At 33.5% G+C, this 19,938-nt stretch overlaps 3 protein-coding genes across 3 annotated transcripts; all 3 read left to right on the forward strand.

Moving 5' to 3' along the window:
- Positions 1-1,387: 1,387 nt before the first annotated feature.
- On the forward strand, positions 1,388-4,153 carry LOC111377816 (reticulon-like protein B9). The gene is made up of 5 exons (XM_023000943.1): positions 1,388-1,577; positions 1,731-1,911; positions 2,992-3,133; positions 3,244-3,313; positions 3,830-4,153. The coding sequence occupies exons 1-5, from the start codon at positions 1,478-1,480 to the stop codon at positions 3,997-3,999; spliced, it is 663 nt and encodes a 220-aa protein (XP_022856711.1). The 5' UTR covers positions 1,388-1,477; the 3' UTR covers positions 4,000-4,153.
- Positions 4,154-6,229: 2,076 nt separating this feature from the next.
- Positions 6,230-8,204, forward strand: LOC111377822 (protein FAR1-RELATED SEQUENCE 5-like). The gene is made up of 5 exons (XM_023000950.1): positions 6,230-6,428; positions 6,477-7,408; positions 7,490-7,873; positions 7,951-8,082; positions 8,172-8,204. Exons 1-5 carry the CDS (start codon positions 6,230-6,232, stop codon positions 8,202-8,204), a joined length of 1,680 nt encoding a protein of 559 aa, XP_022856718.1.
- An 8,206-nt stretch (positions 8,205-16,410) lies between these two features.
- LOC111377817 (E3 ubiquitin-protein ligase MBR2-like) lies at positions 16,411-19,673 on the forward strand. Its single transcript, XM_023000944.1, has 5 exons — positions 16,411-17,078; positions 17,636-17,791; positions 18,742-18,840; positions 18,983-19,138; positions 19,268-19,673. The coding sequence occupies exons 1-5, from the start codon at positions 16,599-16,601 to the stop codon at positions 19,409-19,411; spliced, it is 1,035 nt and encodes a 344-aa protein (XP_022856712.1). The 5' UTR covers positions 16,411-16,598; the 3' UTR covers positions 19,412-19,673.
- Positions 19,674-19,938: the final 265 nt, after the last annotated feature.

Genomic DNA, 19,938 nt, shown 5'->3' on the forward strand with positions numbered 1-19,938 from the left:
TTCAAGCCTTGGGGTGCAATAAGAAGTAGGTTCAAGTTAATAAGAGGAGTTCCTTCTCAATCAAGTTCAAGCATTTACTTTTTTTAGTTAGAGATAACATCTTGAGACTACTGTGGGAATTGTGAATGTCTCCATCAAATTATTAAATTCAGAAACCGCAGACGGCGTTACAGCTGGTGCCTCTGCTGCCATGCAGGCGTAAAAAGGGTTTCTTGAAATTTGATGGGAATTTCAGGGAGTCGGAAATTCGATCAACTGGAATAGTAATAAGATTAGTAAAGTTAATCTTTAGTAATTAGTCTAATGTATCATACATGGTTCAAATTTACTTCTCTTCACTCCATTATAGGGATAACTTTCCATAAATAAAAATACTTGTCTTTATTTGGCCTCGAAAGATTGCTGAATCAGATGGCCCAGGTTGGTTCTTAGTACGAAAAACTACCAACTTTATTGAGTTTAAACAATTTACATATAAGAAATAAGAAAATCTTAAAATTAAAAAATATATATATTTGAAAGTAATTATATCTTATTGTTACAATAAAAAATAAGAATCTTTTTTTACTTATAAGTAAAGAAAAAAGCCTATTCAAGAGTGAAAATTGACAAAGTTTGGAATCTGAAGATTGGAACGGTGTAATACTAGAGTGGTTTTTGATATTCAAGCGAGAAAGCTGAATTATTCATGTTACCATGCAACGTTGCACGAAAACTTTTATGTGTAATATTATGTCATACTCGATATTACAGGATACATTAATTCATTTTCGAAGGTATCAAATATTAGTCTTATCCATTGTGTCAAATGGAACACATGCAAATTATTACAAAATGTTGCATCAAAATAGTTCTAGAATATTGTCAAATTTTTTTTGTTCTAGAAATTTCAAATATTTATTAAATTTTCTTTTTGCAAGAGAGGTACCCCAAACTTTTAGTGCCCCATACCTTCTATTCCATCTTTTTCCATGTCCCTTGCTAGTGTACCCTTTCCTCTGCACTTTCTATATTCCCTTGTGTTATTCAGAACAAAAAATCGACCCTCGATGGTACCACACCTCCATGAAAGAAAAAAATATTAAAATCTTGTACATTATATTTATAACGTATCAAACAAACATGTTTTAAAAGTATCCATGTCACGGTGCTATAAAATAATAGCAAAAATCTTGGTCGGACTGTGTCGAAAATTTATATTTTAAGAAAGGATGAAAATTAAGACATCAAAGAAAAAAAGCAGCCTATTAATTAATGAAATGCAAAAAGCAATGCTATAAACAAAGGTCCAAAAGGGTAATCTGATCTTGCGAAAGCAAGCATATATAGTTTACTTGGAAAACTTGCTCAAGCCATACCTTTCTTCATTCCCTTTGCAACTTTCTTAGCTACTAAGTTCAGAACATGATAGCTTATATAACAAATCTATTCTTTACAAAATGCTATTCGTCTTGTATCATTAACTCGTAAATTCACCATGGATTCTTCCTCGTATGGTTCTGACAGTGGTTCAGCGCAAAGGACAAGGTTATTTGGTCGGGAAAGGCCGATACATGCAGTTCTTGGAGGAGGAAAAGGTACTATCCTATGGTTCGTTGTTTGACCAAAATCACGGGTTTTTTGACTTTTGTAAACAACTAGAAACAAGTATCCAAATGTACTCTAATACTATGTCAATTTTTTCTTGCTTATTTTTGTTTGTCATAAGTGATTATGAATTGAATTTACAGTTGCTGATGTGCTGTTATGGAGAGACACAAGAGTTTCTGCTGCAATTCTTTTTGGAAGTGCAGCAATATGGTTTCTTTTTGAGGTTGTGGAATACACCTTTGTGACGCTGTTTTGTCACATTTTCATCACTACAATGCTAGTTGTCTTCATTTGGTCAGCAGGGGCAGATTTTTTCAAATGGTAAGGCAATCTAATAATGAAAAATAGGAAAAATCATTAGGGTTGTACTAAATTGGATAATATCAAGTAAATCCCAATAAAAGACTTTGTATTCAACAGAATTTTCTTGTCCATAATTTTAATTTTTACACAAGTAAACGTCGGTTTGGTAAGAATAGATAGCTCTACAGAAGATAACATTTAGAGTGTGTTTAATTACATTTATTTTCCATGAAAAATATCAGCTTTCCACCCAAATTCCTACTTGGAGTGTTTGATTGCTATTTTTTTCATGGAAAATACTTTCCAACTTTTGAAAATAGATTGCTATTTTTTTCATGGAAAATACTTTCCAACTTTTGAAAATATGTCTAATTTTCCTTGTTTTTAAGGAAAATATTTTTCTTGGGTAGAGGTGGTTTTTATTTTTCACAAAAGATGGAAAATATTTTCTTTTCTAAGTGATATTTTCCATGTCAATCAAACATACTCTTAGTTTTCTTGTTCTTTATCTTGTCCAATATTGTATAGTTTCTTGAAATATATCTTTTTTTAACCATCTCTCCAAATCTTTATGTTAAAGATTTATACGGAATAAACTTCTTTTAGTTGTAGCAGTTATAGACGAGACAAATATAGTTATAAGATTATAAGCATGTTTTTCTAAGCTTAAAGTTCATTTGTAAGTTTGTTTAATGAGAAGTAAATAAGTAGTTTATTAATCAAGATTAAAGATAAATTGCTTCTTTTTACACATTGATAACAAGGTAAGCGTTACATTTGAAAAAAAAAAAAAAAAAAAACTTACTTCTACTCAAAAGAAAGAAAAAATAAGTTATCTGAAGATGGTTAAAAATAAAAAGTTATTTGAAAAGCACTATCGCCAAATATGCTCATGTCTTCAACACACGTGTAAGCTAAATTCAACTTTTGTTAAAGGTCATACGTTCAACTTTTGTAAATGGATAACAACAAAATTTGGAACTTACATCTCTATCTTCTCTAATATCACATTAAATCATCTTATCGTCAAGTTAGTCGAGTAAATATAGACATATTTATTTAAATTACGTCTCTAAACAATTCATTGATTTGTTTCAGGAAGCCACCCAGACTTCCCGAAACCATCTTAGAAGAGCCTGCAATCAGAGATGTTGCTTCAACATTTCACAAAAAAATTAACGACTTCTTATCAGAGCTTCATTATGTTGCAAGTGGAAATAATCCAAAACTATTCTTTTTGGTATGCAAATTAAGTAATATTTTTCTCCAAAACAAAACCAACTTAACCGTTCCACAGATTCTCCTTAACTTATCCTAATTATAATCATGTTTTCACTTTTTTTTTTACAGATACTTGTTTCTCTCTGGGTAATCTCAGTTATTGGAAGCTCTGTCAGCACCTTAAATCTTCTGTTTTTCGGTAAGTAAAGATCGGCCAGAACTAGGATTAGATTTTAGGGTGGGCTAAAATTTAAAGTTGGCTAGTCATGGAGACTTTTGGGGTAGGCTAAATCTTTATGCACCAGTTTATGAAGCTAAAAAAATACTTTTAGGGCCAAATTTAAAAGTTACTTATTTTTAAAAAATAGTTGGATTTGTTGCTTTCTCATTTCTTTCGAGTAAAAGGGTTAATTTGAAAATAACCTTATCATCAAAATTAGCTCATATTTAGCTAATGTTTATAAATTGTTTATAATACAGCAAAACTATTAGCACATTTCTTGAGATCCATAATATAATATATTTATAAATACTTCCCAAAATAAGTAACTTACTTATTTTCAACTTTGACAAATACAAATATATTTTAATACTTATTTCGCTATAACTTATCACCGCTGACTTTTTCTTCCCTCTTTTTTGCTATATTTATATCTATTTATCATTGCCGGTTTCGAATCTCGCAAAATTCCTCTTATTGCATGTGTACATCAAGGACTTCTCTGCTTGGAAATTCTTCCGTTTCTGTACGAGAAATACGAGGATGAAGTGGATGATCTTGCAAGTAAAATTAACGGACGGATGAAAACACGGTACCAGAAGTTTGACGTTGAAGTTCTAGGGAAAATTCCGAGAGGACCAGTGAAAGAGAAAAAAATCAAATAAATCATTGTCAAGATGATTTCCCACATTTTTATTCTGTTGTTTGATATAGTTATCACTACTAGATGAAATAAGAAGAACTAAACACGAGATTTTATCAAATTTGTCATTTAAAAATGTAAGCAATAAATGAATTATTTTGTCTGTTTTTTGTTTTCTTCGAAAGTGTTTTGACTCGAAGTTTTATCAATCATGGTACACGTAAATTATCTTTGACATCATTATTCACATTGTACCACATGGTAACACTAGATAGTTAAAAAAAAAAAAAAAACTGTTTTTCCGCCCACAATTTTTTGAAAACAAAGAGGATGTCATTCTTAATGCAACAAAGCCCTGTGTAGGGGTCTTACCGACCCCTCACATGGGATCGGCCCCACGCGGGCCCAAATACCATTAAAAAAAAGAGAGAGAGAGAGAGAAATGAAAAATCGACCCCACCCCATGTGACCTGTAAGGTGCTGGGCCTGTATACCCAGCACTGTCCTTCTTAATGTGGGAAAGCTGCACACGCAACATTATTTAAGTTTTATATGGTTTGCATGAATGTCAGAGCTGTATATGTATACTTGCTCATGTACATTTTTCCGTCGTGGAGAAGAAGATTACAAGATTTTTCTCACATTTTCTGTCTTTATCTCTTTCAAAAAATTGGCTTTGGATTCCTCTATTTACGGTAGGAAACTAGATCGACCTAAAATAGAAGAATAAGTCTTCACGTACAGAAGACTTTCACAGGCACCTTATCGGATTTCAAATTTGCTGACATGGCAAGTGAAAAAAAGGGGGAAAAGTGAAACAAAACGTGGGAAAACTACACTTTAGTCTCACATTTCCCTCCACCAAATCGGTGCCCTATCAGTCGCCCGTTCTGCAGCCCGTCGGCATGGACCAAAAATTATTGCCGTCCGTTCTCCATCTCCGACATTTGCCATCCGTTCTCCATCTCTGACGCAGATTTGAAAATTTGAAAACAGCAGTAAATTTATCCGTAAAAATCCCCCACCGCGCCGGCGTGGACTGAAGCTCGGTTGTTCTCCTCCGTTCTCCATCTCTGAACAATGTTTTCCCGCAGCATGGACGACGTTGACTGAAGCTGTTTCTTTGTTTTCCCCCATCATTGACTGCGTCGACTGAAGCTTCTCCTTTGCTCGGTCCGTTCTCTATCTTCGACCAATCAATCGACGGCAGCTTTGAGATATGGAGTTGGATGGCAGAATGGGGAAATGTATATTCATTATTTTACTAAAGCTTTGTCAATTTCTTTTGCCTCCATTTCAACAGAAACTGATGATGCTTCCAGTCCCCTTGTCCGTTCTCCAACAATGATAGTTTTTATGCGAAAATTTTATGGTTCCTAACTTCTGGCTTCGACTGCACTCAGTCCTTAATTTTTTTCCTTTAGAGTATTTGCTCAAATTATAGTATGAGAAAGAACTAAATCAAAGATAGAGGCAAGAAATTTTGTTGGGCAGTTGAAATTTGAAATTTTGTGTTTGTGAAGATAGATAGCATAAAATGGCAGGGAAGTTGCTGTAACTAAATAATAAAAATTTTGTGTTTGTGAAGATAACATCTATTATGGGAAGTGCATTTTGTGAAGATACAATTTTTGTCGTGTTTGTAGTTAAAGAACAAATTATATACTGTTCGACAGTTCAAAGTTCACAATATAAACTAATTCATTTAGTTTTGGCGATTATGCGTTAATGTCTCTGTGATGCATATGTTATTGCAGGACTAGAATCTATGGAAGAGGAGAACGATGATTTATTGGTTGAAATTGAGAATGACAATGTCACGAACAATGCATACGTAGGTGAAAATGATAAGTTCGAAGGAGATGGTGTGAGTGTGCCCGAGGTGGGTATGATGTTCGATGGTGAGAAAGAAGTGTTTGAGTTCTATAAGAAATATACTTATGAAGTGGGTTTTCCAGTTAGGAAACAAAATTCAAAAAAAGGGACATGCTAGTGTTGTGAGATCTGCAACGTTTACTTGTAGTCGTGAGGGCAGAAGAAGTTATGGTACAAGCAATTCTTTGAAGCAACAACCAACCAGTCAAATTGATTGTAAAGCAAGAATTTCGACGTCTTTATTGAGTAATGGAAAATGGAGAGTCAATACAGCCTACTTGCAGTACAATCATAAAACAAGTCCTTCGAAGTCTAGGTTGTATCGATGCAACCGATAGCTGACTGCAAATGTCAAAAGAAAGCTCGAAGTGAATGACATGGCGGGAATTCCTTTGCACAAAACCTACAACTCCGCAATGGTGGAAGCATGTGGTTATGATTCCATGACTTTCATTGAGAAAGATTGTCGAAATTATATTGAACAAGTGCGACGGTTAAGACTCGGAGATGGAGATGTCGCCGCAATAAAAGCTTATTTTGCGACTATGCAAGCACGACGCTCGGGATTTTACTTCAGTATGGATTTAGACTAGGAGTCCCAACTTAAGAACGTGTTTTGGGCAGACAACAGGTGTAGGCAAGCTTACAAAGAGTTCGGTGATGTTGTCACCTTTGATACGACATACCTGACAAATAAATATGACATGCCGTTTGCTCCATTTGTTGGCCTCAATCATCACGGGCAATCAATGCTACTTGGTTGTGGCTTGATAGCTAATGAGGACACTAGTACATTTGTCTGGTTATTCCGGACATGGTTGCAGTGCATGTACGGTCAAACACTAAAAGGAATAATTACTGATCAGGACAGGGCTCTGCAGAATGCGATTCAGATTGTATTTCCACATACGATGCATAGGTGGTGTCTCTGGCATATCTTGAAGAAGTTGCCTGAGAAGTTTGACTATCATGTTGATAAAGCGTCGATCTTTTCCACTATACATGGATTAGTGTATGATTCACAGATCGTTGAAGAGTTTGAAGAATGGTGGAAAGGGATGATTGATAGGTACAACTTGTATGATAGTGATTGGTTGTCTGGATTGTTTGAAAGTAGATGTCGTTGGGTTCCATATTTTTTGAAAACCACATTTTGGGCCGGAATGTTGACAACACAACGAAGTGAGAGCATGAATGCATTCTTCGATGGATACGTGCATTCAAAGACTTCATTGAAACAATTTTTCAAACAATACGAAAGAGCACTGCGGAGCAAGGTTGAGAAGGAGTTTCAGGCTGACTTCAAGTCTTATGCGCAAATGGTGCCGTGTGTCACAAATTATGATATGGAAACTCAATTTCAAAAGGTGTACACCATATCAAAGTTCAGAGAGGTTCAGGACGAGTTCATCGGGAAGGTTTATTGTGACATCATATCTATCTCGGAGGGATGTTCAGGGACGATTTACAAGGTTCTGGAGGATGTCCTACTATATGGAGCGCATCGGACGAAGAGGACCTTTTTCGTCTCATTTACGAGGGAGACACGTGACATTGTTTGTAGTTGTCACTTATTTGAGTTCTGAGGGATAGTTTGTAGGCATGCATTCATTGTTTTGATCCGTAATGATGTCAAGTTCTTGTCGGACAAGTTTATTCTACGAAGATGGAGGAGGGATGTTAGTAGGGCACACACGAGGGTGGCAGTGTACTACGATGGGTTGGTCAGTTCTCCGGCACAATTGAGGTACGACGATATGTGTCGAGCATTTTCGGAGGTGGCTGACCTTGTTGCGAATGATGAAGAATGGAGTTCTGCAGTAATGGATTGGATAAAACTTCAAGCGAAGGAGCTGAAGTCGAGTTGTGGTAGTCATCCTAGTCATGTAATCTCTTGCGGGACGGATTCTCAGAATCGTTCCGGCGTCAATGTACTAGATCCCGTATCATCAAAACGAAGTGGTGCGCCAAGGAAACTTCGACGAAAAGGACTGTTGGAGTTAACGTTAAAGAAAGCAAAGGTATTATATTTTATTTCGTTACTATTTTCAACTGAGTTTCAATTGGAGTTCTAATATTAATTTTCATCTATATATAGGCAACTTCGACGTCAACAAAAGGCAAGCGGCCGACAGGTCAACATAGTACTGCGGAAGAAGTTGTATCAGATGTTGACGCCTCTCAACAGTTTTTATCCTTAACATCGTTCGCATGTTCGCAATCCTTTATGGTATGAACTTTTCTAGGCCGTTGGGTTCATATTTTCAGTTCATTCATTTCATTTGCTCGGAGCCTTATTTGGGGTGTTATGTAATGTAGGGTGACAGTGGCCGCCAACAAGAATTACAATGAACAACTTGTGGATTTCACATTTTAGCATTCTAGCACTTGAACGTTGAAGATTTTGATTTTATTTTGGGCTTTTGATTTCATTATGGGTTGTTTGAATCGTTTGTAAAAGCTGATGACTTTAGGCGCTGGGGTTTCACCAATTTGTGTATTACCACCATCCTTAATATCTTCATCTATATTAAAGACTAGCTTTGATTTTATTCTGGCTCATTTTTGTCTCTTTTTTCCTGCTTGTGTCCAGTTGGCACAAAGTAAATGAAATCTTTGCTTGTCAAGATAGAGAGATTTATCATTTATTTACTGGAAGTACTATTGTTATATGAAATGCTAACATGTGTATTACTTGCACTTTACTTTATTGGTGTTGGAGAAGATAGCAACCTCTTTACAAATATTATTAAGAATCTCACTAGAATTAAGCACGCTGGAAGATGAATTCATTACAATATGTAATTAAACAAGCTCAAATTCTTGTGAAAAAAATGGCAAATTGTTGTCCATTTTCTCATGCAGGATGTAGGGAATTGCACCTGACATTGTATACTTCAAGTGATAGTAGATGAACATGAATTCATTACAACATTGTGACAAAAAGGCAGTTCAAATTCTCATTATAGCACAATGATGTAAATAGCTGCCAAGTACCATCGTTCGATAGCTAATACAAAATACAACACGAACACAATACAAATACAAATACAAATACAAAACGATACCATTGTTCTATAACTAAAACAAATACAACTTGTTCGACAACTAACTATCAAGCATGCCGTGCCGGGCCCTTTCCTTTCTTACACTCCTCCGCGTGTCCTGTTTCGTTACGAGACGTCAAGGTCATTGAAATCTCGACGCCTCGTTTCTTGGCTATTACAGCAAGAGAGTCAAACATGCTTGGCAAGTCTTCGATTTCCTTGTTGGCCACAACATTCACCGCTTCATTAACGGTACTTGATTCACCACTTGATCCTTCGTTTTGAACCCAGTCAAAATAGCCACAGTTGTCACTACAAGTTTTGAATAATCTCCCCTGGTTATCGGTGTCCTTTGCAACCTCAAAATATATTTAAATTCCACGTGGACACCATGGGTATCGAATTTTTATCGGGCAATCCCTGAAGTAATGCGCCGTGCTTTTACAACTGTGAAAAATACCAAAATTTGGCACTCTCATCCTGAGATTGAGAATAAACTCATTATAGACACAAAATGAAAAAATTATGCACGAAACTGCACCTCAATTCTGAGATTGACAAGAAACAAGTTACAAACAGAACTGCACATCAAACTCAATACCTTGAAGACTCATTACATTACAGACACAACAAACTCAAACAATATTCCACCATTACACATCAACAGACACGAACTCAAACAATATTCCACCATTACACGGCCACTGATGCCAACTTCTGTAAACTAAAACTGAATTAATTACTGAAGATTCAAAATCATAAAAGTGTTACCTTGTTCGAATATTCCACCATCACAGAAACACAAACAAATTTTAACTCCATGTGAAACAAATTAAGACAGGCCAAAAAATTCGTAATCGACAATGGAAACCCAAACCATGATTACAGCAGTAAAATCTGGGTTTGTTAAAGAACAACATTGTTCGAATAAAAGGCAGTAAAATGGTAGCTCAAACGGGGATTACGGTAAAAAAAGGGTAAAAAAACATAAAAATGCTACTTGTTCACAACAATGATTGGGGTAAATCTGGACAAAATAGTTCTTCACTGTTGCGTCGCCGTTTGTTCAAATTTCTCGTCGGAGATCTCTTCTACAGTGTTTGTACGAAGCAATCACAGGCGGAGAACTGAAATGGTGGGAGTTCGACTAAGAAAATGGTCACCAGAGAGTCTAAGAACAGGTCGCTACTGGATGTGCCGATCGGCGAGGCAAGCAGATTTAAATTGCCACTAGGGTTTCAAAGGCGAGAAACAGAGAATTGGAAATGAAATGGTCTTTCACACGTTTTTGACCTTTTAATCTATTTTTTTTAAAAAAATTTCCTCCTGCCTTGCCACGTCAGCAAATTTGAAACCTGATAAGTCTTCTGTGAAAATCTTCTGTACATGAAGACTATTTGAAAATAGAAATATGAATGTTTAGTATACTCCTATAAACTAGGTTGATATGTGGTAAATGACCATTTCTTAAGTTCATGGACTCGACAATAGACGCAAATTGCAATCTAAACCCCTGTTTGTTTCTTATTTTTGGAAGAATGAAAAATATAGTCGTTACAGACCCCACACAAGAGATAGAAATTCAAATTTGGTGGCTAAATGTGATGGATAACGGTCATATTTTTCATTTTAATAAGAAAAGAATGGAAACCAAACAGGGGCTAAATTGAACTTCATGAATAACCAACCGAAATGTTGTATTTCATTTTTTTCAAAACTGCATTTGGCTAATGCGATTTTTACATAGATAACATATTTTGAGGATGCAGCGTGCGAATTTAACATTTTGATCGTGAATACACTACATTTCAGACCTACTGACAAGAAATACTGGCCTATTTTAGCTTGCCATTTTGCATATGCGCATCAAAGACTTTTCAGTTGGGAAATTCTTGCTTTCGTGCGAGAAATGCGAGGACGAAGTGGATGATGTTAAGACATTCTTTTCAGTATGTAGTCGAGATGATAAGTGAACAATATAGTTTAACAAATGCACCTCTTTACAAACGAGATTTCGTAAAGTACATGGACTTAAGAATAGAAATAATATTGTAATCTAAATCGTTACTGATGAATAACCATCTTGAAATGACTCAATGATGATATTAAAAAGAAAATGTCACATGCCATTGACTAACTTTCATTTGATTTGGAGATTTTGAGTCGTTGAACGTGTGAAAGACTCATAATTTGATGTCAAGATTTGAATGAAATGTCGGAAAGTGATGGTTATTAGTTATTACATTGACAACTGCCATCATGCCTTATGAAACAGATTTTTATTTTTTATTTTCCTTTAGGGGCCTCATTATCAATTTTAGTTACTTTTTTTACCTCTTAAAATTAGGCCTATGTTTGGCCCAATTTTATTTTTTTTCTCTCTCCTATTTTCAACTACACAATTTTTTATAAAAATAATATTACACATAAATCGAAAACTTTTCTTCTTTTTAACCACCTATTCTTCATAAAAAATAATATTCCATAACATCATATTTGTTTCAAAATTTTCGTCAGGAGACGAAAATTTTGAAACAAATATGACGTTATTCCTATAATCGCCGATAAGTGACCAAATGAAAGAAAGTCAAGTGAAAACGACTTTAGCTCCTATTTGGCCCTCATTTTTTTTCAAATTTTAAAGGATGATAGTATTCACAGAGATCATGACTTCGACTATTTGTACCTTCCTCCCTAAAAATATAAACAATTTCAATGGCACGTCCTACAATTTGTGTTTCATTTTTCAAAAACTATTCTACATGTAAAACTCATTTTGATGACACAGTACGAAAATTTAGCATTTCGACAATAATTAGTTTGCGAATTTTAAAAAATATTAATGAATTTGAAGTTAGTAATGTATATTGAGACATTTTCGTAAGCACAATGTTTGAAACAGTTGCATAAGAGAAAAAAGTCAAAAAAATGAATTTGTTCAAGATGAAAATAAGACACTAGTATCAAGTATATCTGGTAGTTATAAAACTTAATAAATTTGAACGTTTAATGAAGGGTCGAGTCTAGTACGACTAAATACACCGTATTCAACCAACTTTAACCATGGAATCAATTTGATCAAGTTGAACACGTCTTTATGGAAAAAAATGACGCGAAAAGTAAAGTTATTTGAGCTATAAAGAAGACATTTTAAACGAAAAACTTCAATATTGCGACAAATAGACCGAATTTCTACAGGTACAAGTTACTTTTAAAATAAACAAAAGTAACTTGTAGCAAAAGAAAGAAAAAGTATTTGATTGTGAAATATTCTTATTTATCTATAAATAAATATAATGCAGACACAAATTATAATATCAATTGGAGTGTTGAAGGAAAGTATGGGTTCATGGACCCCACTCACTTTGATCATATATAGTTATATATTATAAAGGTTGAACCCCAATCTTGAGAGCCCCTACCGTCTTATCTCTAGAGCTTCATGAAGGAGGTAAATCGCAGGATGTGTCCCAACAGGTAAGGGAATAAGAGTTGCTTATACACTCCGCCTACAAAGAGTCCAATTTCATATTTTAGGAATCGAACCCCTACACTGCGACTGCTAGCAAAGTGTGAGATAACCTCACTCCTATCTTTTGCACCACTGGACTATGCCCCGAGGGGCTATAATTACATATTATAGACTTCCTCACATGATGATAACTATTTTTAACGTAAACATATATTGCTATTTCCTAGAAAAACCCTTCCTATTGCAAACTTGTAATAAGTTCGAGATCCACTCCAAAGGACAAATAATTTAACTCTACACTTATCTTCTCGATAATAAATTGATTTAAGAGTTCTGAGGAACAATTTGTATGTGTAGCGAGTGAATCACTATAATTCTATGTACGCTTTGCTTATATTTTGATTATTATTTTAAAATTTAATTCATAATAATGGCTTCAAATTTATTCTTCGAGGAAAAGTAGATGCAAAGGTTCAAGTAAAAATCTTTGCTAGACGACCTTGATGCATCTTAGCATGTCAAGTAATATCCAACTTCATATCTCAATGTAATCTTGTTTATATTCTCTAGTTGACAAAAACATAAATTTTATCTCCTTTTTCTCGAGTTACTGACTTAATAATAACTGAAGCATTAAGTGAAGTTGAAAAATAGGAATAAAATAAGTTGATTTCGAATAGAAAAATTTGTTGTGGACTAAATTGTTCGCCCTGAACTTGAGATTAATGATAAACAGAATAAAATTAGAAATATATAAATAGTTGTTTATCCTCGATATGAAAATTACGTTCATTTGGTGCTATAGATTTTTCATAGAGTAACAATGAGAGATTACAAATTATTTTCACACGTCTTTATCTTGTCAACCTCCAATGAAGGATAGTCCTAAAGTTCTTTATTTATCATAGACACATTACGATGACATGTATAAACTTATTTGGTGTAACTTAAAAAGTTGATAAAAATTTAAATTAAAATCAACAATTAATTTTAATCACACATTACATTGAAACCAAGACTTTTTATCAACCCTTCACAACACATTTCATCAATTTTTATCAAAATTTACTGAAAATTAATTTTTAACTACACCAAACATGGACCTAATATTAGATCAATTTGCTGTAAAAAAGAGTACAATTATCAAAGATGAAAAGGGAAGATGGAGAGGGTTCTTTAGTTAAAAATATTTGTTAAACTAATTATTTAATTACTTGGGTGTTGTTTGAGCCCCATTTTTTTCAAAAAATACATTTTGAAATAATATTATGATAGAAAATGTACGGTTAAAAAATAAGAAAAATTTTTGGATTTACCGGTAATATTATTTTATTAAAAATGTGTGGTTGAAATGAGGTCAAATCACTGTTAAATAATGTAATTTGATGAAAAAAATGTGGCTCAAACAAGAGCTTAAAGACAATAAAAAAATTAAAGAAAAAGTTTTATGTGAAACTTAAGAGTTTAGATCAATGTTTCAACGGTTTTGCAGACAATTTTGTATACATTATTTGACATGACACACAATTTTATCGTCAATTTTAACAACACTTATTCAAATCAGTTACATCGATTTTGACACCTCAAAGGATGTCAAACTAGTTGTATAACTAGCTTAATTCATGTTTCAATTAGTCACCCAAACAGGATGCAAGAAGACATAACAGACTCCACCTAACCAATCCAAATGACAATTTGCTCACCCATCAAAAATAAATAAAATAAAGAATAGGAAAATTTACAGATGAAGTCTCCATTTTAGTGAAATAGTAGGAAGTAGGTCCCAAACTCTAATATTTTAGCATTCTCAACCCCCAACCTTTTATTTTTGTAGTATGTAAACCTCCTATTCACAATTTTACCTTTGTGTAAAAAATTGTTTTTTATGTTAAATGTTAAAGTTTTATTTTATTTTATTTACTTTTTAACTAAATATAAGGATAAAATCCTCTTTCAAATGAGGTATTGAATTTAAATCAAGGATAAGAGTAAAAATGTTTATTTGGGACCTGAATGCTACAAAAATAAAAGGTTGGAGACTGCAGCTGCTAAAACAATAGGTTAAGTACCTATATACAACATTCTCCAATTCGTTAGGGATCCAAACTATTATAACTCTTCCTAAAGAATAAGGTGCAATGTTATTTTTCCAACTTTTTCAAATTTATTCCACCAATTAAGGACACTTTTCCACAGTATCAATGTGAAATTAAAAAATATAAACTCAATAAAACAAGAGAAAATCAATATTATAAATTTATTACACTATTCAATTCTAGTGATTTATCTTAACACAAGAGTTCTATCTATTAGTCTTTGCTTGTATTAATTATAAAAATGAGAAGATTTATGTGATGACATACTTCTTGATCATACTCTTAATTTATAAGATCTTCTGCTTCGCTTCTTGCTGCTTGTTTATTTAACAAATTAAAATCCTTAGTAAAATAATTTAATATTTTTCGACAACATATTTTTCTATGTATTTATTGCATATTGTGTTTGTTTACTAACTTATAGTGACATGACTTCACGTATACGACTCTCGAATTTTATTTTTATATATTCAAAAATTACTAAAACGATTTATTAACCTCAATATATTGTATAATTAGTTCTACAATGTGGAGTACTATATACCAAAAAATAAAAAGGAATAATAATAAAATTCTTTATTCCCTTCTTCAAATTTTCACTTTTCCATTCAAGAATTCCATTTATCACTTCTAAAAATTAAAGAAAAAGTTTTATGTGAAACTTAAGAGTTTAGATCAATGTTTCAACGGTTTTGCAGACAATTTTGTATACATTATTTGACATGACACACAATTTTATCGTCAATTTTAACAACACTTATTCAAATCAGTTACATCGATTTTGACACCTCAAAGGATGTCAAACTAGTTGTATAACTAGCTTAATTCATGTTTCAATTAGTCACCCAAACAGGATGCAAGAAGACATAACAGACTCCACCTAACCAATCCAAATGACAATTTGCTCACCCATCAAAAATAAATAAAATAAAGAATAGGAAAATTTACAGATGAAGTCTCCATTTTAGTGAAATAGTAGGAAGTAGGTCCCAAACTCTAATATTTTAGCATTCTCAACCCCCAACCTTTTATTTTTGTAGTATGTAAACCTCCTATTCACAATTTTACCTTTGTGTAAAAAATTGTTTTTTATGTTAAATGTTAAAGTTTTATTTTATTTTATTTACTTTTTAACTAAATATAAGGATAAAATCCTCTTTCAAATGAGGTATTGAATTTAAATCAAGGATAAGAGTAAAAATGTTTATTTGGGACCTGAATGCTACAAAAATAAAAGGTTGGAGACTGCAGCTGCTAAAACAATAGGTTAAGTACCTATATACAACATTCTCCAATTCGTTAGGGATCCAAACTATTATAACTCTTCCTAAAGAATAAGGTGCAATGTTATTTTTCCAACTTTTTCAAATTTATTCCACCAATTAAGGACACTTTTCCACAGTATCAATGTGAAATTAAAAAATATAAACTCAATAAAACAAGAGAAAATCAATATTATAAATTTATTACACTATTCAATTCTAGTGATTTATCTTAACACAAGAGTTCTATCTATTAGTCTTTGCTTGTATTAATTATAAAAATGAGAAGATTTATGTGATGACATACTTCTTGATCATACTCTTAATTTATAAGATCTTCTGCTTCGCTTCTTGCTGCTTGTTTATTTAACATATTAAAATCCTTAGTAAAATAATTTAATATTTTTCGACAACATATTTTTCTATGTATTTATTGCATATTGTGTTTGTTTACTAACTTATAGTGACATGACTTCACGTATACGACTCTCGAATTTTATTTTTATATATTCAAAAATTACTAAAACGATTTATTAACCTCAATATATTGTATAATTAGTTCTACAATGTGGAGTACTATGTACCAAAAAATAAAAAGGAATAATAATAAAATTCTTTATTCCCTTCTTCAAATTCTCACTTTTCCATTCAAGAATTCCATTTATCACTTCGCAAGTCAAGAACATAAAATTCCACCCCCATCGCCTCTCTCACACACACGTTCCTTCAGGAGTATTACTCTTCAAATTCGCATTCTTGAAATTTGTTAGCATTTTTACGCACAATTCATTCTCCATACGAGACTCCATAATTTCTCTCCCTCTCAAGATCTCACGTACTTGCTTCTTTCTCTCTCAAGACTGTGCCGCATGTCTGCGTCGGTTGCAGACACCTCAAAAATGGCAGAACACACTAAATGTAGAAAGCCCAGAAGCCAAAATCACCTTCCCACGTCCTCCACCAAGATAAAGAACTTCACAACAGCAACATTCAGAGGATTGGGCTGCACTGCCTACTCAAAGGTCTCAGATCCTGCAGTGATAAGAACATCGGCCAATTGGAATGCTAACAAGGTGAAGAACAAGAAAATCACCAATAATAACAGCAAATTACACACTAATAATTCTACTGCTGCTGTTACTGTCACAAGTAACGTAAAAAATAACAATGGCCAATCATCAAATTCATCATCATCGAATTGTGTTGGTTTACCTGATGTATGGTGTGGTCCTGGGATTAGTCTCACCGGGGATGCTGCGTCTGAGAATTGTGTTGTTTCAAGAAGGCCTGCAGTTTCTGCCAGAAACAAAGCTGATGGGGTTCATAGAATTATTCATAGTCCGAGGGAGGTAATTTTACATTTGATCTATAATCATTTCATTTCGAATATAATCTATTTCTTGATTTTTTAATGAAGTTCAAAGAATGTTGTGTATTAATGTTTTAATCTTGAGAAATAAAAAATTGTTTATCTTGATCTAGTATCAATGATTAGAGTAATTTCGGATTCGAGATTGCATTGGTACATTTGTTTTGTCATTTGATTTGTTTGGCTGAAGTTAGACTTTAGAATGAATTCGATTTATCAGTTTTGAAAATTTGATTCGATGTTGCGTATTCTTCACCAAATTCTGTGCACACAAGGCTTTAATGAAATGTTGAAGACAATTTTTCTAAATAAATTTGTAAGGATGGTCCTTTTTTTCATTTTTTAGACTTTCCTCAGTTATATCTAGGAGTTTCTGTTTGCTGTAATTTTGGTGCTTTCAAGTGTTCTTCACCTTTTACTTGCTTCAAAACGTTAAGGTTGTACCCCACTTTGACATTTTTCATTCGAACTATTTATGCATAATATGGTTGGTAATTTTATGCATTCGACAACCTGAATTTATTTGTTCATTTTCAGCATTCTTCATATAATATGAGGAGAATGGTGACCTCTGAAGATATCCCCTTCCGCAATCCTGGCATTGCCTTGGGAATGCAACGCTCTCGGGCAGACTTTTCGGGATCTAGATATCATCACCATCTCAGACATGAATTTCGTGATGGATTTGCAGAGGTTAGTGTAATTTTATTTTCATAGGGAGCCTTATCCTATTTAATGAATTTAAGAGCATTTAGATTTTAGATTCAATTTTTCATATTATTGAGTAAATTGAATTCATGAAATCTTATGCACCAAAACCCATGCTATGCTTAAAGATTAAGATTCTCCATTAATATGAGTCGGCCTTGCATTGCCACTTCCTAAATTGTATTCTATATGAAGGATCTGAAAGTTATGCAATTGAGATAGGAAGTTCTCGGAAGAGTCTTACAATTGACTAGTTATGTTGAAGCACGTGAATTGCTGGTTTTATATCATTGTAGTGTGTTTTCTTGTATAACGAATCTCTCGGTATACTTACCCCTTAAAAAAAATTAAAATAAATAAAATAAAATAAAATTCCTATTCCAATAGATTTGGAGTTTACATTTCCCCCCACTCCATTGGATTCATTGCCAAGTTCATAGAGAGTTTTTTCATCATGGAGTGTACTGAACACCGTTTGAACTAATAGTTTGAGGTTGAGCATGGTGACTGCTCTCCAGATTTATGCTAAAACTAGAATGGATTGAAATGTGGATGATTCAGATTTGCATGTTGCTTCTACATTGAACATTGTGGTCGATTAGGAAGATTCTGAAGCAAATATAAAGAAATGTTTTTTCATCCTCAATTAGAAGACTTAGGTAAGAACCAAGAAAGCAATGCTGCTCATTGGTAAAAATTTCTATCTGTGGGTTATCTTTATGCTTATGTGACTAAAATCGTGCTCTTCTACCATGTATTTCTTCTTCATTCCCTTGAAAATCGAATTTACAGAATAGATTCTTCTGCTCACACTCTAGCAGTAATGATTCATAGAGCATTGTGATCTTTACTACAATAATGGTATGGATAGATCAAATTACTTTGTGGATTGGATTTGGCTTGACTCTCTACAGTTCCATTACGTTTGGTTGTAGATTGTAATGCTCCAAAGTAGTCTGCTAATGGAAGGAAGATCGGAACAACCCGATGAATACAGGGGTTGGAGACTTGATGTCGATAACATGTCATATGAGGTATATCAGTAACTTTATGAATGCCGTTGTTCTATCTAGTTTTGCTTTTGCTTCTTTAAGACATTCATCATTTTTGTGCATGTTTGGTCCCCCCAGTATTTTAACTTCGTCAGGAATGTCGTTATTTTGGTGCAATGAACAGGAATTACTAGAACTTGGTGACAGAATTGGGCATGTGAGCACTGGACTGAGGGAGAACGAGATATCCTGCTGTTTGAGGAGGACTAATGTTTCAATGTTGAATAATTTATCATCAAATTTCCCCACAGAAACAGAAAGGAAATGCAGTATATGTCAGGTTCGTTTCAAGAATTCATCTCTAGCATTTTCTTGATTTCCCCCGTTTCTCTGTTCTTTTTTCTCGATTGTTCATGTTATTCTAATCAGGCCACCACGGGTGCATTACTTTTTCGACTTTTCTTCTCAGGAGGAATACGAAACAGATGATGAAACAGGGAAACTGAATTGTGGACACTTCTATCACATTCAATGCATAAAGCAGTGGCTTGTGCAGAAAAATATTTGCCCTATATGCAAAAAATCAGCTATGCCTCAAACCAAGACCACATAATACTGGCAGTTCTCATATATCCTTCTGCTTTTCAATTTTTATTCAATGAATTGAATTCAACATCCTTTATAGAAAGGTAAATCTTTGATGTGGCATTTCCAATATATAATTTTCTTTATCGAGTCATCCCAGTTTTTGGTCGGCTACCGAGGTGTGGATTAAAAGTCGAAACTAAGATTCCGGTTGAGATCACTATAAGCTGAAGATCTAACTTTGTTATCACTCTCTTTGATTACACTTGATTTGAATACAACTTTTCAATTATTTCTCAATTCTTTTTCTCCTGCTTGCAGAATATAAATTTTTGGCATTCTGCAAATTTTTGGCTTAGAATAGAGAAGATAATTTTGTTAATTTTAATTCTCCTGAAAATAAATATGGGTTTTATTTCTTGAAAAATATTCATTTTTACCTAGGTTTTGTAACATCAATTGGGTAGGTTAAATGAAGTGTGTGATTTTATCTCCCAATTCTATAGAAACGAAGGAAAATTTTGCACCATCAGTCCTCAAAAAAGGGACCTTGTT

The sequence above is a fragment of the Olea europaea genome, unplaced genomic scaffold (assembly GCF_002742605.1).
Source record: "Olea europaea var. sylvestris unplaced genomic scaffold, O_europaea_v1 scaffold1727, whole genome shotgun sequence".
In the NCBI taxonomy this organism is placed as follows: domain Eukaryota; kingdom Viridiplantae; phylum Streptophyta; class Magnoliopsida; order Lamiales; family Oleaceae; genus Olea; species Olea europaea.

What these genes read in the sequence shown, in the direction of transcription:
- LOC111377816 (XM_023000943.1), top strand. Translation starts at nt 1,478, where the DNA reads ATGGATTCTTCCTCGTATGGTTCTGACAGTGGTTCAGCGCAAAGGACA. An exon ending in AGTTCTTGGAGGAGGAAAAG is followed by an intron (nt 1,578 to 1,730) that starts GTACTATCCTAT and finishes TTGAATTTACAG; the next exon opens with TTGCTGATGTGCTGTTATGG. An exon ending in GGGGCAGATTTTTTCAAATG is followed by an intron (nt 1,912 to 2,991) that starts GTAAGGCAATCT and finishes GATTTGTTTCAG; the next exon opens with GAAGCCACCCAGACTTCCCG.
- LOC111377822 (XM_023000950.1), top strand. Translation starts at nt 6,230, where the DNA reads ATGGCGGGAATTCCTTTGCACAAAACCTACAACTCCGCAATGGTGGAA. An exon ending in CGAGGGAGACACGTGACATT is followed by an intron (nt 7,409 to 7,489) that starts GTTTGTAGTTGT and finishes AATGATGTCAAG; the next exon opens with TTCTTGTCGGACAAGTTTAT. An exon ending in CATGTTCGCAATCCTTTATG is followed by an intron (nt 8,083 to 8,171) that starts GTATGAACTTTT and finishes TATGTAATGTAG; the next exon opens with GGTGACAGTGGCCGCCAACA.
- LOC111377817 (XM_023000944.1), top strand. Translation starts at nt 16,599, where the DNA reads ATGTCTGCGTCGGTTGCAGACACCTCAAAAATGGCAGAACACACTAAA. An exon ending in TTCGTGATGGATTTGCAGAG is followed by an intron (nt 17,792 to 18,741) that starts GTTAGTGTAATT and finishes GTTTGGTTGTAG; the next exon opens with ATTGTAATGCTCCAAAGTAG. An exon ending in TCGATAACATGTCATATGAG is followed by an intron (nt 18,841 to 18,982) that starts GTATATCAGTAA and finishes TGCAATGAACAG; the next exon opens with GAATTACTAGAACTTGGTGA.